Source organism: Macrobrachium rosenbergii, chromosome 26 (genome assembly GCF_040412425.1).
Source record: "Macrobrachium rosenbergii isolate ZJJX-2024 chromosome 26, ASM4041242v1, whole genome shotgun sequence".
NCBI lineage: Eukaryota > Metazoa > Arthropoda > Malacostraca > Decapoda > Palaemonidae > Macrobrachium > Macrobrachium rosenbergii.
In genome coordinates this window covers 189,958-215,040 of record NC_089766.1, presented here as the reverse complement: position 1 = coordinate 215,040, position 25,083 = coordinate 189,958, and the positions used below count along the sequence as shown (strand labels likewise).

Genomic DNA, 25,083 nt, shown 5'->3' with positions numbered 1-25,083 from the left:
GTCATCCAGAAGCATGTAGTTCCTGGTTCACCAACACCAGTTGATAAACAAACCACTGACCATATATAGTCTCCCATCTTCCAGCACCCAAACAGTTAAGTGTGTTTGTTTAGGTGCGGGCTAGACTTAAGCTTTCAGCGTACAATTGGATTAAGGAAGTGCTTCTCTCTCTCTCTCTCTCTCTCTCTCTCTCTCTCTCTCTCTCTCTCTCTCTCTCTCTCTCATCTTTCTTGTTATACTCTCTCTCTCTCTCTCTCTCTCTCTCTCTCTCTCTCTCTCTCTCTCTCAACGTAGGGTCATTTGTAGGGATTCCTTGAATTTTTTTAAGCCTTAATTTTTGTTGATAGCTATATGCAGTACTCTCTCTCTCTCTCTCTTCTTCTCTCTCTCTCTCTCTCTCGTAGGGTCATTTGTAGAGATTCTCTTTTCTCTCTCTCTCTCTCTCTCTCTCTCTCTCTCTCTCTCTCTCTCTCTCTCTCTCTCTCTCTCTCTCTCTCTCTCTGAGTGTAAGTGGTGTGGCATGCAGTGTGTCGTCAATACTCCATTACTAGTGGAAACTAGTTTGAACAGGTCAAGACAGCCCAGGCTAGTGTGAATATTGACACCAATGGCTTGTTCGAGTATGAGGAAGGGGGCCGTTCCTCAGTATGATATTGAGGTGGTAGTACCCTCCCCTGCAGTATGATATAGAGGGGGTAGTGCCCCCCCTTCAGTATGATATAGGGGCATGTTAGAGTGTAAGGTTAATACATCTCTCTTGGAAGAAGTGTTTGAGAAAACCAGAATATACGAGATTTTGTAAATATAATCCCCTAACCCTCCCTCCCCTGTATTTTTCTGAGTTAGTCTCCAACCCCCTCCTCCCTGCATTTTTCTGACAGTTAGTGGCAAAGACTTCAGACTTTCAACTTCCTGATTGAAGACTTTCAAGGCCCTTTGTATAAGGGTGTGTTTTTTATGGCGAAGGACTACAGACATTTTAGTGAGTGGACACGCTTCAGTGAGTAAGGTTTTTTTTTTTCTAAATGGGGAATGAGTAAAACATTTTTTTTATGAATGGGGATTAAGTAAAACATTGTTTCATCGATGGGGAATAAGTAAAGCATTGTTTTATTACTGGGGAATGAGTAACACATTGTTTTATCAATGGGGAGTGAGTAAAACATTTTTTATCAATGGGGAATGAGTAAAACATTTTTCATGAATGAGGAATGAGTAAAACATTGTTTTATGAATGGAGAATGAGTAAAACTTGTTTTTATGAATGGGAAAACGTTTAAATCATCTTCCTTCTGTAGTACAGACTTTTATTTTGCATTGTAAGTTGTAGTTCAGATTGTCGTAGGAAAATAGGTTGGTTGTAGATCAAATTGTCTTAGGAATATAGGTAGGTTGTAGATCAAATTGTCTTGGAAACATAGGTTGGTTATAAATGAAATTCTTAGCAATATAGGTTGGTTGTAGATCAAATTCTTAGAAATATAGGTAGGTTGTAGGTCAAATTGTCTTGTAAAATATAGGTTGGTTGCAGTTCAAATTGTCTTAAATGTAGGTTGGTTGTAGTTCAGACATCTAGGAATTTGGTGTTCGTCTCGCAGGTTGGTATGCCTGGTTCTGGGCGTCAGTGTATTAAGTTGGCACGTCTGGTTTATATAGTACTCTTAAGTCTTTGAACGCAAGAAATGTATTGATTGAACACTTGAGCTGTTGTTGCTCTACAAGTATGCTTCAAATTTGTAGTGCAACTATACTGGAAAAGTTTATGGTGAAACTGCAGTGAAAAATAATTCATGTGCGACACTGCATTGGAAAATCATGGCACTGAAATCATACTACAAGGGTAATATGGGCCCCAGTATAATGAATAAGTGGAATATTAATATTCTCTGTTGCTAGTGTGATAAATTATTTGATAAATTTCAGTACATTTATCAATAGTTTGTTTTGGAGTCTGTGACCCAAAGTTTTAGCCATTTATATTGGTGTTGTAAGGAGCCTGTTGTCAAGTGTATTTCAGTGCAAAGGAACCAGTGTTGTACTAGGGAGATTGTGCAAGGTCTCTCTCTCTCTCTCTCTCTCTCTCTCTCTCTCTGGGTAGGGTCGTTTGTAGAGATTCCTTGATCTGTTTTTATAGCCATTTTATAGCTATGGAGTATTATTGACTCTCTCTCTCTCTCTCTCTCTCTCTCTCTCTCTCTCTCTCTCTCTCTCTCTCTCTCTCTCTCTCTCTCTCTCTCTCCAGAGTAGGGTCATTTGTAGAGATTCCTTGATCTTTTTTTTTTGGATAGCTATGGAGTATTGTATTATTGACTCTCTCTCTCTCTCTCTCTCTCTCTCTCTCTCTCTCTCTCTCTCTCTCTCTCTCTCTCTCTCTCTCTCTCTCTCTCTCTCTCTGGCACTGAAAACACGTTAAATCTGTAACTCACTATTGAGAGAATATGTAAATATTTCTCTCTACTTTTTTGTTGCATCTAGACCTGCATATTTATCCCAAGTTGTGAATAATAATAATAGTAATAATAATAATAATAATAACAACATTCCTTTAGAATTTATATCCTCTACATGCACTTAGAAATACCTGTGACTCAGCCCCTCATAGAACTGATATATTTTTTTTTGCTCAGTCCTGTCAACATCAATGATTGTTTTGGGGGAGTTGGGGACCCAACGCCCCTGGTTTGAGTGTAAAGATAAACATTGTCGCGAAGCAGTTGTGATGTGCTTTTGTTTGTCCCGAGAACCGGTAATAATAATAATAATAATAATAATAGATTTGACACTATTGCTGTTTTGTTTGCACGAAGACCAGTAATAATAATAATAATAATAATAATAATAATAATAATAATAATAATAATAATAAATTAGGCACCCCATGCATTGTGTGGTGGCGGTGGGCACGAATATTGGTTGTTTTTGGGTGGGTACTTGGCACTTGGCACTAACCTTTGTCGTGCCCAGGAGTGCCAGCCAGCAGATACAATCTGCTCTCGCCGGGGCGTTTTGATTTGATTAGCAGAAGCAGGCGTTTTATGCTGGCATCTGCTGCCCCTTTTCTTTCGTGTTTTGGCGACCGTCTCGTGGTTTTGCTGACGTCAGCAGTAGTAGGTTGACATTTCTCTCTCTCTCTCTCTCTCTCTCTCTCTCTCTCTCTCTCTCTCTCTCTCTCTCTCTCATATAGTGGTAAATTAGTTTGAAAGTACAAAAGTTTAATCATTATAATTTACATTGCTCTGACAGTACGTAGTCATTATGACATTACATTGAAAGTACTTAATCATTATAATTTACATTGCACTGACAGTACGTAGTCATTATGACATTACATTGAAAGTACTTAATCATTATAATTTACATTGCACTGACAGTACATAGTCATTATGACATTACATTGAAAGTAATCATTAAACCATTGCACTGACAGTTCAAAGTCATTATGACATTGCATTGAAAGTACTTATTCATTAAAATGACATTACATTGAAAGTACTTAATCATTGGTATTAAACCATTTAGTTGAAAGGTTCAATAATCGTTATAATTTAAAGTGATTGAAAGTACTCTAGTCGTTTCTCTACCTTGCATTGAAGTACTTATTGTCTCTGGTACATTGCATTGAAAGTACGTAATCATTATAAATGACATTGCATTGACAGTACATAATCATTATAAATGACGTTGCATTGGCAGTCCCTACTCATTATAAATGACATTGCATTGACAGTACTTAACACTTATAATTGACATTGCATTAACAGTCCATAGTCATTATAACTGACAGTACATAGTCATTATAAATGACATATGCATTAAAAGTACTTAATCATTTAAGTAACATTGTATTGACAGTACTTAATCATTATAGTTGACATTGCATTGACAGTACTTAATTATTATAATTGACATTGCATTGACAGTAATTATAATCGTTATAATTTAGTCATTATAAATTGACAGTATTAAAAGTAATCATTTAAATTACATTGCATTGAAAGTACTTACTGTAACTGACAGTGCATTGACAGTACCTAGTCATTATAAATGACATTGCATTGACAGTACATAGTCATTATAAATGACGTTGCATTGACAGTATCTATTCATTATAAATGACATTGCATTGAAAGTACTTAGTCATTATAAATGACGGCATTTTTAATACAGAAGTTTCACTTTGTCACAGAAGTTACTTTAACGTCACTTAAGATAAAAGGTCATTTCATTGTCATTTTAAATGAAGGTACAATGACGATGAGTAAGAAAGGTCACTGAATGATACTGAATGAACTCAGGAAAGGGGGAAGGGGAAAAGGTCATTGACCTTATTTAAGGACCTGCGTAGTTGAAGTTTCTGGGTCGACCTAAATATTCCTGTGGGGTATGTGTCTGGGGCATAGACCCCTCAGTAACAGTTGCAGTTGTGGGAATCTCTCTCTCTCTCTCTCTCTCTCTCTCTCTCTCTCTCTCTCTCTCTCTCTCTCTCTCTCTCTCTGGTTAGGGACTATATTATACAGATTCCTTAATCTATTTCCTTTATTTTTTAGTAACTATGGAATACTCTCTCTCTCTCTCTCTCTCTCTCTCTCTCTCTCTCTCTCTCTCTCTCTCTCTCTCTCTCTCTCTCTCTCTCATTTTGCCCCTGCTGCGGTATTGTTGCGTGTCCCCATCAGCGCAGGGGATGGTCAACTGCATGCAATCAAACGATTTAAGATGAGTCGCTAGATAACACTCTCTCTCTCTCTCTCTCTCTCTCTCTCTCTCTCTCTCTCTCTCTCTCTCTCTCTCATTAAACCAGTTGGCTGGAAGGTGCAAAAGTCATTGGGTTAATTGGAAATAATTGTACATTCTCTCTTCTCTCTCTCTCTCTCTCTCTCTCTCTCTCTCTCTCTCTCTCTCTGAGCCTGTTGTTGTTTTAGTATCCAGGGATAATCTTTGTTGGTGTAAGTGCCAAATTTCGTCAGTAATCTCCCCCCCACTTTCTCCTCGTGAGTATACACGTGGGTTAGCTTTCTCTCCCCGTGAATAGAATCTTTGATGGTTCCATTTTCATTTTTTGATAGGATCAGAGCATCTTTCCATCTTTCCTTGTCTCTCTATCTCTCTCTCTCTCTCTCTCTCTCTCTCTCTCTCTCTCTCTCTCTCCTTCTCTCTCTTAAATCTCTGATGGTTCGGGTTTCAAATATTTTTATGTCAAGAGCCTCTCTCTCTCTCTCTCTCTCTCTCTCTCTCTCTCTGTTGTGGGAGGCTTTTATCACAGTGCTGAGTAGGACCTTGTGTTTCTAATTAAATTTCTCTCTCTCTCTCTCTCTCTCTCTCTCTCTCTCTCTCTCTCTCTCTCTCTTCCCCATCCTTCCTTCTAGTAAATGAATCCTGATGGTTAGGGCAAATATTTTTAGTATGTTAGTGCTAGTAAATAGAACCTGATGGTTAGGGTTTCAAATATTTTATTAATTAAATTTTCTCTCTCTCTCTCTCTCTCTCTCTCTCTCTCTCTCTCTCTCTCTCTCTCTCTCTCTCTCTCTCTCTCTCTGTTGTGGGAGACTTTTATCACAGTGCTGAGTAGGACCTTGTGTTTCTAATTAAATCTCTCTCTCTCTCTCTCTCTCTGTCTGTTGTGGAGACTTTATCACAGTGCTGAGTAGGACCTTGTGTTTCTAATTAAATTCTCTCTCTCTCTCTCTCTCTCTCTCTCTCTCTCTCTCTCTCTCTCTCTCTCTCTCTCTCTCTCTCTCTGTTGTGGGAGAGACTTTATCACAGTGCTGAGTAGGACCTTGTGTTTCTAATTAAAGATACTCGACCCATTCGGTTATAACTCCCTAATATCCCCCACTTCCCCACCCCCTTCCAAACGTGGCCTTGCAGAAGTAGGGGGGCCTATCCCCCCCCCTACAATAAGACCCCTCGACCCATCCACCTTCCTTCCTTCCTTCCCTCCCATGATAGGAGAATCGATTGGATGTGGATCAATGGTTGCTAAGGTCTTCTGCCCCCCCCCTTTTTTTTTGTCGGCTTTTAGAGATTATGGTGACTGGTTGAAAAGAGATGGCTGCAGTCAATATGCTTTAGGTTGTGGTTAGTGTAGGGGTTTTGTGGTTAAACATGTATATGTATATATATGTATAAGTATGTATGTAATATATATATATATATATATGTATATATATATGTATATAATATATATAATATATATATATGTATATATGTATATATATATATACATATACATTACCTATTCATTTAGATTCCATTGCTTTAAATAATTAATCATTATAATTGATATTGCATTGGCAGTACATAGTCATTTAGATTACCTATATGTTGTATAATATACAACAATATATATATACTATATTATAGTATATATATATATATATATTATCTATATATACATATATATACATAGTTTGATATAATTAATATATATATATAATATATATATATATATATATATATATATATATATATATATATATATATAATCACTGAAATTCGTTCACAGAATGAACAATACAGCAGGAGTATTTTTACTCTTGAGAACGTGTAAAAAGAAACAGTGAATAGATTCATTCACAAAATGAACAAGACAGCAGTTGGATTACCATTCAGAGTCAGCTCTTGCAGAAGTTAAAATTCATTATTTAGCTTACGAAATGTCAGATGACCGCTTTTTAGAGAGAGAGAGAGAGAGAGAGAGAGAGAGAGAGAGAGAGAGAGAGAGAGAGAGAGAGAGAGAGAGAGAGAGAGAGAGAATTGGTGCGTATCACCATAGGCACTTTAGATAACTCAGTATTGACACATGAAACTCATTACTTGTCTAGAGCCCCAAGATTTTATCGAAGCTTCGATATCTTATCACAACTATATGCCGTGTAATGGGTACAGGATTTTGTGGTCTACTATATCTTCTCAATAATAATAATAATAATTTCTATAACTCCAATTACCATATAATGGGTACAAAATTGTGTTACACTGTCTTCTCAATGATAATTAATAATAACAATGATAATGATAATATAACACCCCAATTACCAATTTATCTTCTCAATAATATAATAATTTCTATAACTCCCCATAATCTTAATTTATGAATCACTTAAATTGCCATATAATGGGTGTAAATTTTGTGGTCTCTGACGAAAGGTATTAATTGTCCAACTACAGAAATGCCTTGGGTACAACTTGGCATTCCCACCTGGGTCTAAGTAAAAAAAAAAAAAAAAATAAAATAATGCTTCACGTAATCCCATGCTGTCGGAGACTGCCTCGAGTATATGTGACACACACACACACACACACACACACACACACACACACACACACACACACACACACACACACATATATATATTCCCTTTGATATTTCACTGCTAAATATATAAGTTTTCTCCTTGAAATATTCGAAGCATGTGTGTTTATAATTCGTCCCCCAGTGACGTCATTGCTGTGTCTGGGCGCATGCGTCAGAGAATAATTGTATACTCTCTCTCTCTCTCTCTCTCTCTCTCTCTCTCTCTCTCTCTCTAGAAACCTTGCAAGTATTCCTCTGTTTAGGGGCATACTTAATGTTGTTAACTCAAATATTGCTTATAAGGGAAGACACTCGTTGCCGAGAGAGAGATAGAGAGAGAGAGAGAGAAATTGATTTTTGGAAAGCATAAACATGTGTTAGAAAAATGAAAGATTATCAGAAACAGAATAGAGAGAGAGAATGACTGACGGAGAGAGAGAGAGAGAGATTGATTTTCGAATGCATAAGGATGTTTTAGAAAAATGAAAGATTAACAAACAGATTGAGAGAGAGAGAGAGAGAGAGAGAGAAATTAATTGAATGTTTTCCTGCGTCTGTAACGTGGTCAGGCCACATCAATATTTTTGTTTTGATAACCACGCCAACCTTTTGTTGTGGTTTTATAGCGTCACCACCACGGACTTTACAGTGACACGGCGCTTCCAGTTGACTCGAGTTATTGTATCAAGGCCAGATTGAATGTATTTTTGTTGCTGCTGCTGCTGTTGTTGTATTGGCTGAATGTGTATTTATAGATTGGCGTTCATTGATAAAAACGAAAGTCCATTTTTACCGTTTAAAAATCGCTGCCAAATTGCTTGTGGTGGGCGTGTTGGCTAAATGTGATTGATTGAGTGGTTTAGGGGGTCCTGTATTGGGAAAAATGGCGACCGTTATTATTATTATTATTATTATGAAGTTGTAGAATCCTATTAAAGACAGAATGGCCATCGACTGTTATTATTATTATTATTATTATTATTATTATTATTATTATTAATTATTCAGAAGATGAACCCTATTCATATGGAACAAGCCCACCACAGGGGCCATTGACTTGAAATTCAAGCTCCCAAAGAATATGGTACTCATTAGGAAGTAAGAGGAAGTAAAGGAAAATACAGAAAGAAGAGATATCCTTTTAAAAAAGAAATAAATAAATATAGATAAAAATGTATTAAAATGAAAGAACATTTCATTGCATCTTCGCTTGAACTTTTCAGATCTTAAAACCTGCTGAGGCTTGAGGGCTGCAAATTGGTACGTTGATCATCCACCCTCCAGTCATCAAACATACCAAATTGCAGCCCTTTAGCCTCAGTAGTTTTTATTTTGTTTTAAGGTTAAAGTTGGCCATAATCGTGGTTCTGGCAACGATATGGGATAGGCCACCACCGGGCCAAGATTGGTCTATTTTCGGTGGCCTTGATTTATACGCTGTACAGAAAACTCGATTGCGCCGAAGAAACTTCGACGCATTTTTTACTTGTTTTCTTTTGCTTGTAAAAAATGTTAAATGTTAAACCCTTAGGTTGACCCTATCACACTTTTTGTGTGTGTTGCTTTTCGTAACCACGTTGCGTAACTGATTCTCTCTCTCATCGTAAGGTTTCACCGCATCTTAATTGAAACCTCATGCCTATCAACGCAACATATGTGCTTACTGTGAGTGCCACATGTGTGCTTAGTCATGTGGGAAAGTGCTGATTTGGTTTATATGCTTGATGAGGCCTGAAAAGTGGCCACATATGTAGTTATTGATACCATGTGTGTCTTATGCGAGTGGGTTTTATCATTTCTGTTGTGCTGGTTTAGAGAGAGAGAGAGAGAGAGAGAGAAAGGAAAGATAGAGAGAGAGAGAGAAAGGAAAGATAGAGAGAGAGAGAGAAAGGAAAGATAGAGAGAGAGAGAGAAAGGAAAGATAGAGAGAGAGAGAAAGGAAAGATAGAGAGAGAGAGAAAGGAAAGATAGAGAGAGGGAGAGAGAGAGAAAGGAAAGATAGAGAGAGGGGTAGAGAGAGAAAGGAAAGATAGAGGAAAGATAGAGAGAGAGAGAGAGGAAAGATAGAGGGAAGATAGAGAGTGGAAAGATAGAGAGAGGGAGAGGAAAGATAGAGAGAGGAAAGATAGAGAGAGGGAGAAGGAAAGTTTGAGAGAGAGAGAGAAGGAAAGTTTGAGAGAGAGAGAGAAGGAAAGTTTGAGAGAGAGAGAGAAGGAAAGTTTGAGAGAGAGAGAGAAGGGAAGTTTGAGAGAGAAGGAAAGTTTGAGAGAGAGAGAGAAGGAAAGTTTGAGAGAGAGAGAGAAGGAAAGTTTGAGAGAGAGAGAGAAGGAAAGTTTGAGAGAGAGAGAGAGAGAGAAGGAAAGTTTGAGAGAGAGAGAGAGAGAGAGAAGGAAAGTTTGAGAGAGAGAGAGTTTGAGAGAAGGAAAGTTTGAGAGAGAGAGAGAGAGAGAAGGAAAGTTTGAGAGAGAGAGAGAGAGAGAAGGAAAGTTTGAGAGAGAGAGAAGGAAAGTTTGAGAGAGAGAGAAGGAAAGTTTGAGAGAGAGAGAGAGAGAGAGAGAAGGAAAGTTTGAGAGAGAGAGAGAGAGAGAGAGAGAAGGAAAGTTTGAGAGAGAGAGAGAGAGAAGGAAAGTTTGAGAGAGAGAGAGAGAGAGAGAGTGAGTTTGAGAGGGAGAGAAGGAAAGTTGTAGAGAGATAGAAAGGAAAGATTGAGAGAGAGAGAGAGTGGGTGTTAAAGGTTGAATTTCTCAGGAATTCAGTACTGGACCTAATCTCGATACATAGCTATTCAAAACACGTCTTTACGCATTGCGAATCTCTCTCTCTCAATCGATAGTCAGGGGTCACACACACACACACACACACACACACACACACACACACACACACACACACACACACACACACACACACGCGCGCGCGCTTCCGGAGCTCAGTTTGGGAAGTACCGGAATAGGCTAGTGTTATAGGAAGATTAAGTCCTATTTATAAATCGTATGGGCGATATTGCGCAGTACTAATATCCTCTCTCTCTCTCTCTCTCTCTCTCTCTCTCTCTCTCTCTCTCTCTCTCTCTCTCTCTCCGGAGTGTCCGCAGTGTCCCAAGTGCCCAGGGATTGCAATTCTCCAAAGATTGGACATTGGAAATGTTCGTAATTAGAACCTAGTGTCCTGTGTGTCCCATTTTCCCAAAGATTGGACATGTATGTCCTTTGTTTGTAATGAACTTGATGACCTAGTGACCCCCAAAAGTAGAAGTACCTTCGATGTCCCCCTGTATTGGTCCGTGTGTCCCCATTTCCAAAGATTGGACATAATGTCCTTCCATCTTACAGATTCCATCTTAAAGAATTCAGTGTTTTCATGTCCCCAAACATAAAAGTACCTCCAATGTCCTCCCTTCTATCTGATGCCCCCTCGGTATCGATTCGGCCCTTCAGTGTCCCCCCCTCCCTTCCTCTTCCCCTTCCGTGTCCGCATTAGGACATTCCTAAATGTCACCATCATCAGACCAGGCCTCAATTGGAGAAGCAGCTCATCTTCTCCCTTCCCGGAATTCGTCTAATTTAAGATCAAAACATCAGGTTTCGAGTGAATTGAATTTTTTCTGTTTATGAATCTCATGAAGTGTTCTGGTTCCGCTACGCAGAATGTAGCCCTTTCAGATCAGTGCGGAAGCTGGGATTGTTGTTGTTGTATATTATTATTGTAGTTGTGATTATGACAAAGAAAGGTTTTTTTGCTGGGGTTATGAGTTTGAATTGTTTTAAATTGTTGGTGGTTGGGAATTGGGAAGCTAATTGAATTTATTAAGTGTTTTATGGGGAAGGTCAGTCTCTCTCTCTCTCTCTCTCTCTCTCTCTCTCTCTCTCTCTCTCTCTCTCTCTCTCTCTCTCTGGGCAGTGCGGAAGCTGGGATGATTAGTGTTGTAGTTATGATTGTGACGAAGGTTGTTTTTTGTTGCTTGGGCTATGAATGCAAATTGTTGAATTATGACTTGCTAAAGTAAGTGTGAAGCATATGGAATTAACTGTTTTATGGGGCAGTCTCTCTCTCTCTCTCTCTCTCTCTCTCTCTCTCAAAGGGAATTAATAGTATCTCTCTCTCTCTCTCTCTCTCTCTCTCTCTCTCTCTCTCTCTCTCTCTCTCTCTCTCTCTCTGGGACTGTTTTTGTTGTATGTTGAGCCCCGTGGACAAAGGGAATTAATAGTATGGAATATAACTATAAATAAACAGTATTCTCTCTCTCTCTCTTCTCTCTCTCTCTCTCTCTCTCTCTCTCTCTCTCTCTCTCTCTCTCAATCCATCGCCTTGTAGTACTGATGCAATTGCGTGGCCTTGTACACAGATAGGTGTATTGTGTACTTTGTTAACTACGTTGGGGTAGGAATATACAGATATTCTTCTGTATATATAAACTGTTAATGTTTTTAATGCATGGGAAGGTTTGAGAGGGGGGGAGGGTGTGGGTGTGGGGAAGGGGGCTGTTTGACCGACAGTTGACGAGGTCCCTTTAACAGCCAATACACACAGTCTAATAATTTTACCAAAAGAAAAAGTATTATCATCACCCCAAACACTCCTACGCTTATATAAGATGAACGCTTCCCTCTCCAGAACTTTATGAACTAAAAAACTCGGCATTAAAGAAACACAAAAAAAGGAAAAACTCCCAATATAAAAAATTTTAGGAAAACTTCTCACTAAAACGACTACTCCGCACTTTCCATCAAGTGCTCAGTTTCCCAATCCGGTCTGAACCCGTTTCAGACGAGTGCTATAAGAAGTGCCAAGGTTGCGTAGAAGACTTGTGAGAACTTCTGACAGGTTGAGGAAATCTCTCTCTCAAGGTAGGAGTGAAAGGTACTTGTTTAAAATGCGTACGGTTAGGAAATTCTCTCTCTCTCTCTCTCTCTCTCTCTCTCTCTCTCTCTCTCTCTCTCTCTCTCTCTCTAAGGTAGGAGTGAAAGGTACTTGTTTAAAATGCGTACAGCTAGGAAATTCATTCTCTCTCTCTCTCAAGGTAGGAGTGAAAGGTACTTATTTAAAATGCACTTCAGATCTGAAATCCATTGAGTTTTTGTGTTTTTCATTTTACTTGTGTCGAGTTGAAATTGTATCTTTCTAGGTACCAATAGTGTCTATTTCTAGAACAGAGAGCCTTGTATAGCCACAATAATTTACTAGATTATCTCAATGGCTCTAGGAAAAAAATGGTTTCAAAGTCTCAGTAAAAATATAGGTTTTATCTTTCCTATTACTAGTGTCTAGTTGAAAGCCTGTATCTTTCTAGATACTAGTTAGTGTTTGATTCTAGAATAAAGCCGCGTATAGCCATAAGATACAAGGATAATAAATTGTTCAAAATCTTTTTACTAGTTTCTAGTTTACAGTATAGTAGTTGTTACTAGATAGCATCTGTTTCTAGAACAAAGAGCCGTTCATAGCCATAATATACTAGATTGTATTTCAAGGGCTCTAGGACCCCCAAAATTAGAAAAAAATTTTAATTTGACTAGTTTCTAGTTGAATCTGTATCTAGAACAAAGAACATTGGTTAGCCATAATATACTAGATTGTATTTCAAAGAGCTCTAGGACCCCAAAAAAAAAAAAAAATTAAAATAAAAAAAATATTTGATTTTACTAGTTTCTAGTTGAATCTTTTCTAGAACAAAGAACCTTGTATAGTCATAGTATACTAGATTGTATCTCAAGAGCTCTAGGACCACAAAAAATTTTTAAAATCTCAAAAAAAATTTAATTTTACTAGATTCCAGTTGAATCTATTTCTAGAACAAAGAACCTTGCAAAGCCACAATATACTAGATTATTTCAAGAGCCCTAGGACCCCCCAATTTTTTTCAAAATCTCAAAAAATATTTCATTTTACTAGTTCTAGTTGAATCTATTTCTAGAACAAAGAACCTTGCAAAGCCACAATATCCTGGACTGCATCTGAAGAGCCCCAGGACAAAAGTAAGGCTTCAAAATAACTTGGAAAAAGAACGATTGCGTCATCGGAGTCAAAACACATGACCGGGATATATATTCCGGATAATCGCCTCATTGTTTACATACCTCTGACCCCGTTAGACTGGCTCGCTCGCCCTCCTCGTCCGTCAGACCACTTCTTCTATGAAGTATGCGACCCCGTTAAGTCGAACTTCCGTGCGAAAATAGATTGGTATTTGTGTGCTTTGATGATTGCGTCATTGTGTTGTCGACTTTGTTCGTCTCTCTCTCTCTCTCTCTCTCTCTCTCTCTCTGTTTCTCTGTTTCCTTTGAGCGAAATATATGCATACAGTGAAATATATATAACTTAATTTTTGATGGAATAAGTCTCTCTCTCTCTCTCTCTCTCTCTCTCTCTCTCTCTCTCTCTCTCTCTCTCTCTCTCTCCTTCCTTCCTTCCTTCCTTCCTTCCTTCCTTCCTTACAATGAAAAATGTACAATTACACTGAAATGTATGCAAACGTACTTCGAGTGGAGTGTGCTCTCTCTCTCTCTCTCTCTCTCTCTCTCTCTCTCTCTCTCTCTCTCTCCCATTTCCTTAGGATGAAAAATTGTACAAAAACATTGAAATAAAACAAAAATTTTAGTTTATGTAATGACCATTTTTATCGGAATATAAAGCTCTCTCTCTCTCTCTCTCTCTCTCTCTCTCTCTCTCTCTCTCTCTCTCTCTCTCTCTCTCTCTCTCTCTCATATATGACGCCGTAGTTTTGGGCTTGAAAAGAACGCATGTGTAAGACCCTGGGTTCAGATCTTCTACCTGAATACAGTCGTGTTTTTACGAGTACACTACGTGTAGGATATCTGTTGGTATTGTACTCGTTCAGTACTGGACTTGGCATGTTTGTTTTTGTTTTGGCGCGTTTGTTTTGTCAACAAGTAAAGTAGAGGCTGGTATTGTTTCTTTTTCAAATGGATTATAATTTTATATCTTGGTAATTCGTGTTATTTTGAAATATTTTTATTTTTTCCTCCAACGCTCGAAAGCAAATCTCCCTCGCTGCTCCAACACGAAATCCAATCTCCCTTACTGCTCCAACACTCACAAACAAATCTCCCTCACTTCTCCAACACAAGTCTCCTTCACTTCTCCAACACAGATCTCCTTCATTTCTCCAACGCTCAAAATGAAGCCCCTCACTACTCAGCTCTCAAAAAAATCAAATCTCCCTCACTTCTCCGACACAAATCTCCCTCACTCCAACACTCAGAATCATCTCCCTCATTCCTCCAACACAAAATTCTTCTCCACTCCTCCAACACTCAAAATCAGATCTCCGTCACTCCAACACAAAATCAAATCTCCTTCACTGCTCCAACACCCAAAAAATCAATTCTCCGAAATGACCCCAAAATGTCCCAAACTCTCTTGGCCGGGGTCTTGGGTCATCCAGGTGGCACTGTAGTGTTGTGGTGTGGGTATTTGGCACTCACTGGCTTCTTGGCACTCTGTGGATGCCCTGGGCAGCTTAATCTCCCTCCCCGTACCCCCTCCCCCACCCCGCCTCTTCAGGTATTGCGTTCATTCTCCCAATCATTTTTGGCTCTTCTCGGTGTTCCGGATGTTTTAAACCAATTTGCTGTTGCTGACTGCCGGTTGGTTGTGTGACGTCAGGATTGGTTGGGGCAAAGGTCACGACGGTGGTTTTAATTTTTTGAATAAATGGCTTGAATTGGTTGAGGTTAGAGTTTCGAGGTTGGTTCATTGGGCACAACTGCTTAATGTGACGTCAGGATTGGTTGAGGTTTGGTTCAAGTTCACGGTTGTTTTTATGTATTAGGATGTTTTAGAGGGTGGTGGTTGAAATATTACTTGGGTTTTCTTTGCAGGAATCTTTTTTTTTTTAGTTTGGTTGGTATATAGTTGGTTGAAATTGGTTGATTTTTGGTTAAAGGTCTGGTTGTTTTCATGCATCAGGATGTTTGAGTCTGCACTTTTGGGGTGAATTATCTACCTGGGCTTTCTTGGCAAAAAATTTGTTTTCAGTTTGGCAAAAATTTTGTTTTTTCACTGATCATTTTCATGCATTGGTTATAGGGTGAGTTGTTGAAACATATTGAAATTGGTTGAGGTTTGGTTAAAGGTCACTGATCGTTTTCATGCATTAGGTTATAGAGGGTGACCTGGGTTGAAACATATACGTGAAATTGGTTGAGGTTTGGTTAAAGGTCACTGATTGTTTTTATGCATTAGGTTGTTATAGAGGGTGACCTGGGTTGAAACATATACGTGAAATTGGTTGAGGTTTGGTTAAAGGTCACTGATTGTTTTTATTCATTAGGTTGTTATAGAGGGTGACTTGGGTTGAAATGTATACCTTGTTTTTCTTATTAAAAAGTTCTTGTGATTTTGTTTGACTTGAAATTGGTTTAGGTTGTTTTAAAATTGGAGGAGTTTGGTCATAGGTCACGTGTTATGCGAAAGCTTCCTCTAGAACTTGACCTGGCTTGAAATATCTGCCCTTTTTCTAAGAAAAATTTTTGATGCAGTTGGTTCGATGTGACTTGAAGTTGGTTGAGTTTCGGTTTGTTGAGTTTGGTTGACAAGTGGCTTGAAAATGGTTGAGGTTGGGTCATAGGTCAGTTTTTGGTGGAAAAGTGACTTGAAATTGGTTGAGGTTGGGTCATAGGTCAGGGTTTTTTTGCAATAGCTTGCTTTAGAGGTTGGCCTGGCTTGAATTATCTGCCCTTTTGGTAAGGAAAAACTGTCAAAATATGGAAGGATTTTAATATTTTACAATATCTGAAATATTACTAGGAAAAACCTATAATGGTGCCCAGATTTTTACGTTATTTTTGGATATGCAACGGTAGCAGTAGTGTCGGGCCAGTTTCGTGGCATTGGGCACTTAAACCAGAGTGGGTATTAGGATAACGATTTCTTCTGAAGGTCGTCCTCTTCTGTAAATTCTCTCTCTCTCTCTCTCTCTCTCTCTCTCTCTCTCTCTCTCTCTCTCTCTCTCTCTCTCTCTCTCCTGAGAATGTTGATCGTAAGAACATATTTCCTTTAGCAATCTCTCTCTCTCTCTCTCTCTCTCTCTCTCTCTCTCTCTCTCTCTCTCTCTCTCTCTTTTAAATGTAAATAGAACGTAGATGGTTTACCTTTTTTTTTTATCTTAAGACGAGAACAGTATTTCCTGAAGTAACATTCTCTCTCTCTCTCTCTCTCTCTCTCTCTCTCTCTCTCTCTCTCTCTCTCTCTCTCTCTCTCTGTGTAAATAGAACGTAGATGGTTCGACCTTTTATATCTTAAGACGGAACATATTTCCTTTAGTAACTCTCTCTCTCTCTCTCTCTCTCTCTCTCTCTCTCTCTCTCTCTCTCTCTCTCTCTCTCTCTCTCTCTCTCTCTCTCTCTCTGTGGTGTGGCGTGATCGCATAGCCTGGCACAGAGCCTCCCTAGAGGGCAAAACACAAGGCCCAGGTGCCCTTATGCAAATTTTTCCCTTATGAACAAACTGTAATTATAGAATGGGTGGTTTCTCTCTCTCTCTCTCTCTCTCTCTCTCTCTCTCTCTCTCTCTCTCTCTCTCTCTCTCCTTCCTAAAACCACAAGCTTCATCCTGCACTCTGTCTAAACTGTTAGTATTAATTTTGCGCTCTCTCTCTCTCTCTCTCTCTCTCTCTCTCTCTCTCTCTCTCTCTCTCTCTCTCTCTCTCTCTCTCTCTCTCCAAAATCAAGCTTCAACTCTCTATATTAAACAATCCCGAAGATAGTCCTCTCTCTCTCTCTCTCTCTCTCTCTCTCTCTCTCTCTCTCTCAAAATTAGTTACTCACTCCGAAGATAGCCGGCAGTAGCCAAGTACCTCCTTCAACCGTAGGCACGTGGTTCTTATGGTCACGTGACCTAAGGAAGCATTCGTCTTTACCATTGTCTTAATGTCTGGGAATGTTTACACGTATGTGGTTAATGTAGTGTCTTTGTTTTCATGTAGTTGCTAGTACTGAACCTGGTACTGAACATGGCGGAAGCTCCATGGGACGCTGTGATTAGTACTAGCCGCTCTTGGATGAAAGTATTATATACACACGTTTCTATATTGCATGGTCGGTAAATTATATATTAATAAAGGACATCTGCATATACATATACCAAACGGTGTTTAGTACTAGCACTACCTCGGAGCAGTGCTAAGTACTAGCACCTTCTCCGCTAGTACTAAACACCTTATGGTAAACTACTTTTGTATTGAGTCCACACTTTGCAAATTGCAGGCGAATTGTGCAAATGCCATTGTGAATACTTCACAGGACTTGGAATGTTTTGTTTGTTTTTTTATTTAGGCAAATATATATATACATATATACATATATATATATATATATATATATATACATACATATATACATACATACATACATATATATATATATATAAATGGATGGAACCTTAGGAACGGAATAATATATTTGTATAATACATACACATACATACATTACATACAGATTTACACACTAAATGGATGGCTTAGGGAACGGAATAACTTTTTGGATCCACACTTTGCAAATTGGTTTTGCAAATGCAGTTGAATTTTGGGATCTGGAGCGGCGAGAGTTTACGCAACGAGTTGAGGGAGAGAGAGAGAGAGAGAGAGGGGTGGTCTTGTGATCATCTTGTTGTGGGAAGGGGAGCGGGGAAGAGGGGGGGAGGAAGTGAGTGGAGGGGAGTTTAATTTCTCTCTCTCTCTCTCTCTCTCTCTCTCTCTTCTCTCTCTCTCTCTCTCTCTCTCTCTCTCTCTCTCTCTCTCTGGGCTCAAAAACCACTCGGGGAAGTGCTTACGAAGTTGGATTGTTTGTTGACGAGAGAGAGAGAGAGAGAGAAATTGTTGGCAGGTGGCTTGGTGGACTCTTTCTCTCCCTCTTGTGTTGGAGGCACGTCTTCACACAAAATAAATTTCTCTCTCTCTCTCTCTCTCTCTCTCTCTCTCTCTCTCTCTCTCTCTCTCTCTCTCTCTCTCTCTCTCTCTTTTCCCCGAGAGAGCCCTCGACGAGGGTGAAAATACCCCGGATCCACCATGCCGGGAACAGTAGCATAGCTGCGCTTGAACCGTTCAGACATGTTGTAAACTCATCTCTGTAACGTTTTCTATACAGTGATGTGTATGGCCAATCTCTTGATGGTAAACTACGGTAATTTTTTCGTGCTTGGAAATGAATTGCGCGAAGGAATCGATTCCGGAAGGATTTGTTGGCGGTTTGGCTTAAATTCCCGCCATTAAATAGTGGCTTTGTCAATTTTGACAGTTGGAATTGAAGTTTGCGTGCAAGTTGACACAATCTCTTAATGGTGTACTTCGGTATTTTTTGTTTTTGGAATTTGATTACGATACAGAAATTGATTCCAGAACAAAAGTTGTCATTTGGCTCAAATTTCGTGTGGATAAATAGTGACTCTGTCAATTTTGACAGTTGTAATTGATGAAGTTTGCGTGTGAGTTGACAGGCAAACACTTAATGACACACTTCGATACATTTTTCGTGTCTGGAACCTAATTACACGAAGGAATTGATTCCGGGAGAGACTGTGTGTGATTAGGCATCAATTCCCGTCCGTGAATAAATTGTCGCTTAGTCTATTTTGCCAGTTGGAATCGATAAAGTTTTAGTAAAACTGCCCTAAAATGGAAGACTGCAATATCTGCAAAAATTCAAAACAGAGAAGAATGGTAGATACCCCCTTGCCTCACTAATGATTTTGCAGTTATACTGCAAATGGGACCCAATAAATACTCGTGGAAAGCATTGAAGAATCATTCAGAAACTGCAGTACCTCGTGTATTAGTGTTCCACGAGTCCAATAGGCGACAATATGTGTTTCGATTTTGCTGATCATGCAGTTTTCCATTTTAGGACAGAGAAATTGACAATCTCTTACTGGTACACTGCGTGTGTATATATATTATTTTACTTTTGGTGCAGAAATAGATTACAAAACAAACTCTGGGTCATTGGACATATATTTCCATCTCCAAGCAGTGACGTTGTCTATTTCTGCAGTGGAAGTTGATGAATTTGTTTCAGTGGAATTGACAAGTGATTTCTTTTGATAGAAAACTGGAATGATTGACAATTGGGATTATTTAAAACACGTATCATACTCGTCCTGTCTTCTCAAAAGGATTTAAGTGACAGTTAGGTGGTTGACCCTTGAGATGGTTGACCCAGAGAGAGAGAGAGAGAGAGAGAGAGAGAGAGAGAGAGAGAGAGAGAGAGAGAGAGAGAGAGAGAGAGAGAGAGAGAGAATACTTTGTCCCATTAACAACCATTGTATATATTTCAGTTTATACACATTGTTCGTTTAAAGAGAAACTTTATTCCATTAAAAATTATTTTATATATATTTCAGTTTGTGCAATGAACAAAGATAGATAGATAGATAGAGAGAGAGAGAGATAGATAGAGAGAGAGAGAGAGAGAGAGAACCTAATTCCATTAAAAACTATTACTGTATATATTTCAGTTTATTATAGTGTTCGTTCAAAGGAAGAAGGGGGGAGAGAGAGAGAGAGAGAGAGAGAGAGAGAGAGAGAGAGAGAGAGAGAGAGAGAGAGAGTCAAAATATCTTATGCCATTAAAAATATAAATGTTCGTTCCAAGGAATCAAAAGAGAGAGAGAGAGAGAGAGAGAGAGAGAGAGAGAGAGAGAGAGAGAGAGAGAGTGAGAGAGTGAGAGAGAGAGAGAGAGAGAGTACTGCAGCAGCAGCTGCCTTAAAGCTCGCCTCTCGACCGTGACCCAAAAAATTTTTTTTTTCTCCTTTCATTCCTGCTGCTGCTGCAACCCCAGGAGATTGATTCGCCCTTAAAGCTGAACTGCTCTCTCTCTCTCTCTCTCTCTCTCTCTCTCTCTCTCTCTCTCTCTCTCTCTCTCTCTCTCTCTCTCTCTCTCTCTCTGTCTGTGTGTATGTATGTATGTATGTACAAAAATCCACACTGTTCAATTTACAATTCCTGTGAGAGAGAGAGAGAGAGAGAGAGAATGTGTATGCAATATCCACATTGTTCCTTTCATCATCATCATCATCATCATCATCATCATCATCATCTCACACACACACACACACACACACACACACACACACACACACACACACACACACACACACACACACACACAGAATGTGTGTATATGTATGTATACAAATATCCACATTGTCTCCTTTATCATTCCTGAGAGAGAGAGAGAGAGAGAGAGAGAGAGAGAGTGACTGATATGCAACCCACATCTTTGTATGCAAATCCACACACACATGTATCTGCCCTCATTACATTCTTAAAAGATTTCCCAATTATGATCTCTGTAACACTAAATAATTTACCTATTCATTTTTCAGTTTAAAAAAATCAAAATACGCCACTGAAAAAAGCGACCATTAATCATATAATGGTTTTATGGCAATGCAGTGAGGGAGCATCGATAGGAAAATATTGCTCAGCTGGTCATGGAGGAATTGAAAAGCCCCCTGGCCAGAAAAGTTTGATTCGTAAACGTTTGACACTGCTCGGGAAATGTTTGCGAGAGTCGTTTATGTACGTGGTTGAAGGCTACAGCTAGTGGTTTGATGGGAAGTTGAGACAAAAACGTTTTAACTTTATGAATGTTTGAGGGAAAGAATTTAAGAAGAACCTTCAGGTTTCTTAAAGGCATTTTTGATGAAAAAATTTGTTGCAAATGTTTGGGAGGGAAATAGTTGAGAAAGGCCTTCAGTTTGTTAACAAACGTTTTGAGTGTGAAATAATCAAGAAAAAGCCTGTTTGTTGCAAATGTTTGTGAGGGAAATAATCTAGAAAAAGTTCAGCATTGTTCAAAACGCTTGTGATTTGCTGATGTGATTTTGTGCTCACTAATCTGGAAGATAGTCTGTGATTTCCTTGCTTAATTGATTGACAACTTTTGCGAATGAAGTGAGTTGAACCTTGAACTATATACATTAAGTAACGTTTTGCTCAATCGTCTGTGATTTTGAAGTGATCCTGTGTTGGCAACTAGCCTCGTCATAAGTTGGCTGTTAATGACAAGAAATCCCAACTCTAGATAATTTGGATTGGGAGAACTTTCAAGTACCTGAAAATAACATCAAACTTAATGCTTTTTTGTACCTGAGCTTCTGTGAGGAAAAAGTTTCTTTTGATAAGATTCTGTAGATCTACATAACAGTTAAAGTTATCCTGAGATCTTGTAGAGGACAAAAACTATTACATGTCTGCATTCTGGAAAGAAATTGTGTGCTTTCTAAACAACTAAGTGCCTTTGTACCTGAACCAAGTTTCTAGGAAATCAGTGGAAGCTTCAAGACTGTGATTTTGGCAAATGTTACCTCTCAAAGGGTACTTTGTCTCTGTACCTGAATAATTTCCCCGGGGGCTTGAATTGAAGTTTGTATCATTGAAATTCTTGAAGATTTTTGGAGGAATTTGAGCAGACAGAATTGAAGGATTCGAAGTGTACTGCAGGTGACACTGGAATTGTACCCACATTTTTGAAAGGCATTCTGTTGGAACTCACGTGTGTACAAGACACTGTTTTACCTGGACGATTTTCAAACTGTATTCTCAAAACTTGGAAATATTGTGAAGTTTTTACTGATAATCGTCAGAAAATAGTTCTCGAGGAGGACTCCATTAAAATCCCCACAGAGACAGTTTCTGTTATTCTGATCTCATTCAAACTCGAAGATGCTCCGTGACTTCAGGTTTTGCGAAATCTTGGAGATCTTCCCCTCCAAGAGGTAAGGGGATGAATAACACCCCCACCCCTCTCTCCCTCATTTGTAACTACTGTATAAATCTGTTAACATTTTAACATTTGGCCGTCTGATGTAGACATGACCCTCTTTTATCAAGGCAGCTTGTTGCAGCGGATGTTTTCAACGCCAGATATCTGTTCACAGGATGTTTCAGGATTTTAAAAATGTCAGATAAGGTTTTGAGAAATGTTAATGCGCATTGGATTGTGAGGTCTGCATCCCTGCAAGTCTGTATTAAAAGTCTGTGTACTAATTGGGTTTAAGAGTATGCAGGCATTCATATTAGGCCAAAAATACTTGCTCAGTGTGTAAAGTAAGCCTCAACTGCGTAGCTTTTGTTAAAATAATAAACATACACTACAGAATTATCTTGAGGAATGTTTAGGAGTGGCATAGGGCCCTTTAGAAGCATTGTTTCAGACGATTATGGTTGGTATAAACAATTTGGAGCAATTGTAGCATATGGTTAAAGGAAGGTTTTAAATACCCGGGTACCCTATTTGACTTTTATGCCAGCTGCTGTTACGTAATGTATTTTGACACGTACTGTCTCATCTTCACGTACTGGGTAGTCTGTTCTGTGGAGGGTTGCTATGTTTTGTCAAAATGATATAGTTATAATTATATAGTTAACACTCGGCTATTGACTGTTTGCTTACTTAACCAGAAGTGTGAGGCTTGACAAGTTAATTTCATGAATAGTTTCACTGGGCTATTGAATATTTGCATTGCTTAACCAAAAGTGTATGACCTTAAATTACAAATTACTTTCATATTTTCAAATATATAGTTACACTGGGCTATTGAATGTTTACATTACTTAACTAGAAATGTATTAACTTAAAAAATACATTCATATTTTCATATATAGTTACACTGGGCTATTGAGTGTTTGCATTGCTTAACCAAAAGTCTATGACCTTACAAATTACTTCCTAAATTGTAGGCATGCATTTGTTAAAGTGGCTTTTATATACAGGAATCCTCATGTAAGCTATATTTTCTTGGTCTGTTTATCTTTGTCTAACAGTCCAACTACATTCACTGTTTTTAAGGCTGTTGTGCCCCACTCGTAGGCTTGACACCCTGAACTTCATAAATCATTTCAAGAAAGTTTGGGATATCTGCCCAGGTCGTCTGAAACCCGTAAATGCGTTTTTCAGAAACACGGGAGTAGGTTCCCCTAAGTGCTGGCAATACACAAATCCGTTCGACCTTTGTTGTGGGTACGTAGTTGCTGCTGCTGCTGCTACCCACACACCCGGAACAATGCCAGTTTTGAGGTTCGTTTTCTGTGGTTGGCTCGCAAACCGTACCTCAGGTGGAGGCTTGAATTATGCAATTGGCAGAAATAGATTTTAAAAATAGACGTGATTGTGTGCAGCAGTGCCAGTCTCTCTCTCTCTCTCTCTCTCTCTCTCTCTCTCTCTCTCTCTCTCTCTCTCTCTCTCTCTCTCTCTCTCTCTCTCTCTCTCCCCTTCCTATCAAGCACAGGCACACAATCTTTTCACTTGATTCCCTCTTGGTTACATGGTATTTGTCTGCCAGTAAAGAAAATGGTTTGTAAACACTAGGAGATAAAATAGTGCACTAATCCAAGCAATTGGCAAGGAGGGCTCTCTCTCTCTCTCTCTCTCTCTCTCTCTCTCTCTCTCTCTCTCTCTCTCTCATGGCTTTTATACTTAATCCTGACTATGCATTGGGATATAGTCTTTTGGAAACGAAGTTTTATTGTTTCAAACATTTTGAAACTACCTAGTGTTGCAGACCTAGGTTATGTAGACATGTATTGTTTACCAATACAGTACTTTATTTGTATTTATGAAACACATGAGGTTTGGTTTTTTTGTCATATAAAGATTTTTTGTAATGTTCTTGTGACCCGTCCATTTTATTTTGATCAAGTGTCATTTTATTCTTGTGAGTTTTAGAAATGTACCATTACTTAACTGATTCAGCCTCAAGACCTTATGTAGTGATTCAGCCTCGAGATCTTATGTAGTATTTTCTAAATCCCAATGTTTTCACTTGACCTTAATTCTTGTAACTCATGAGGCCATATGTGGCTGATATTTTCACTTTCATACTCCCAAGAACAATGATCAGTTGCCTTTGTAAACACTTTGTTACTCTAGGATAAGTTTATTGTTAATTTAGCATCAGTATTCCCCCTCCAGCAACTTGTTTTCTAATTTTATCTTTGTCATTGCAGTACTGAATCCAGTAGTATGAGTTCGGCGGGCATCCGCCATTTCTCTGTTCACCTGGGCGCGGGACCGCGGTGGTGGGTTTGATGCCCCCCATGCCGCCTACGTGTCTACTAGTGCAGAGGGCAGCGGCGTGGGGAAACCAACAGAGCCCCCTGTGGCCGACAGTCGTTCCAAACCTGTGTCGGTGAGTACGGGCGCTTGGGTTTTGAGGTTGTTGCAGAAAAGGGGACATGACCGAGGACAAGTCTGTAATCCTCTACCCTGTGGAAAAGGGGATGTGACGACTTTAATTAGGATTGGGAACGGGAACTTCTTGGCCTAAGGGGGCGGGGATCATTCTTCTAAACCTCTGAGTATAGTGTGTGGCTTTTGAGTTTCTGTTGAGGAAAGGGGGACATGGTGACTTGAACTGGGGCTTTGAAATAGGGAATTAATTGGCTGAAGGGGCCTGTTGAGTCTTCCAAACCCATGTCCTGAGTACAGCACGTGGGTTTTGAGTTTCTCAAGGGGAGGGGACCTTGACAGCTTGAACTTGGATTGGGGACAAAGAAACTTCGTGGCCAAAAGGGACAGTGGGTTAGTCTTCCAAACCTGTTTAAATATGGGTACATGACATGGCTTTTGAGTTTGTTGAAGAAAGGGGAACAACACGACTTGAACTGACTTTGAAAAAGGGAACTTCTTTTGTTGGAGGCGGGGGGGTTGTTTAGTCTTCCAGACTTGTGTGAGAGTGCGAGTCTGTAACGGTCTTGAGTTCCATCATGGAAAGAGGGACCTGACGACTTTTATTGTGACTCAGAACAAGGGTACATCCTAGCCAAAGG

The 25,083-nt window shown here is 39.2% G+C and overlaps 1 protein-coding gene across 1 annotated transcript in view; it reads left to right on the top strand.

Moving 5' to 3' along the window:
• The window catches only part of Oda (Ornithine decarboxylase antizyme), a 32,036-nt gene that overhangs the window by 2,660 nt on the left and 4,293 nt on the right, over positions 1 to 25,083 (top strand). The window contains exon 2 of the mRNA XM_067127586.1: positions 24,283 to 24,443. Coding sequence (XP_066983687.1) covers positions 24,283 to 24,443 — 161 coding nt within the window. The remainder of the gene's footprint in view (positions 1 to 24,282; positions 24,444 to 25,083) is intronic.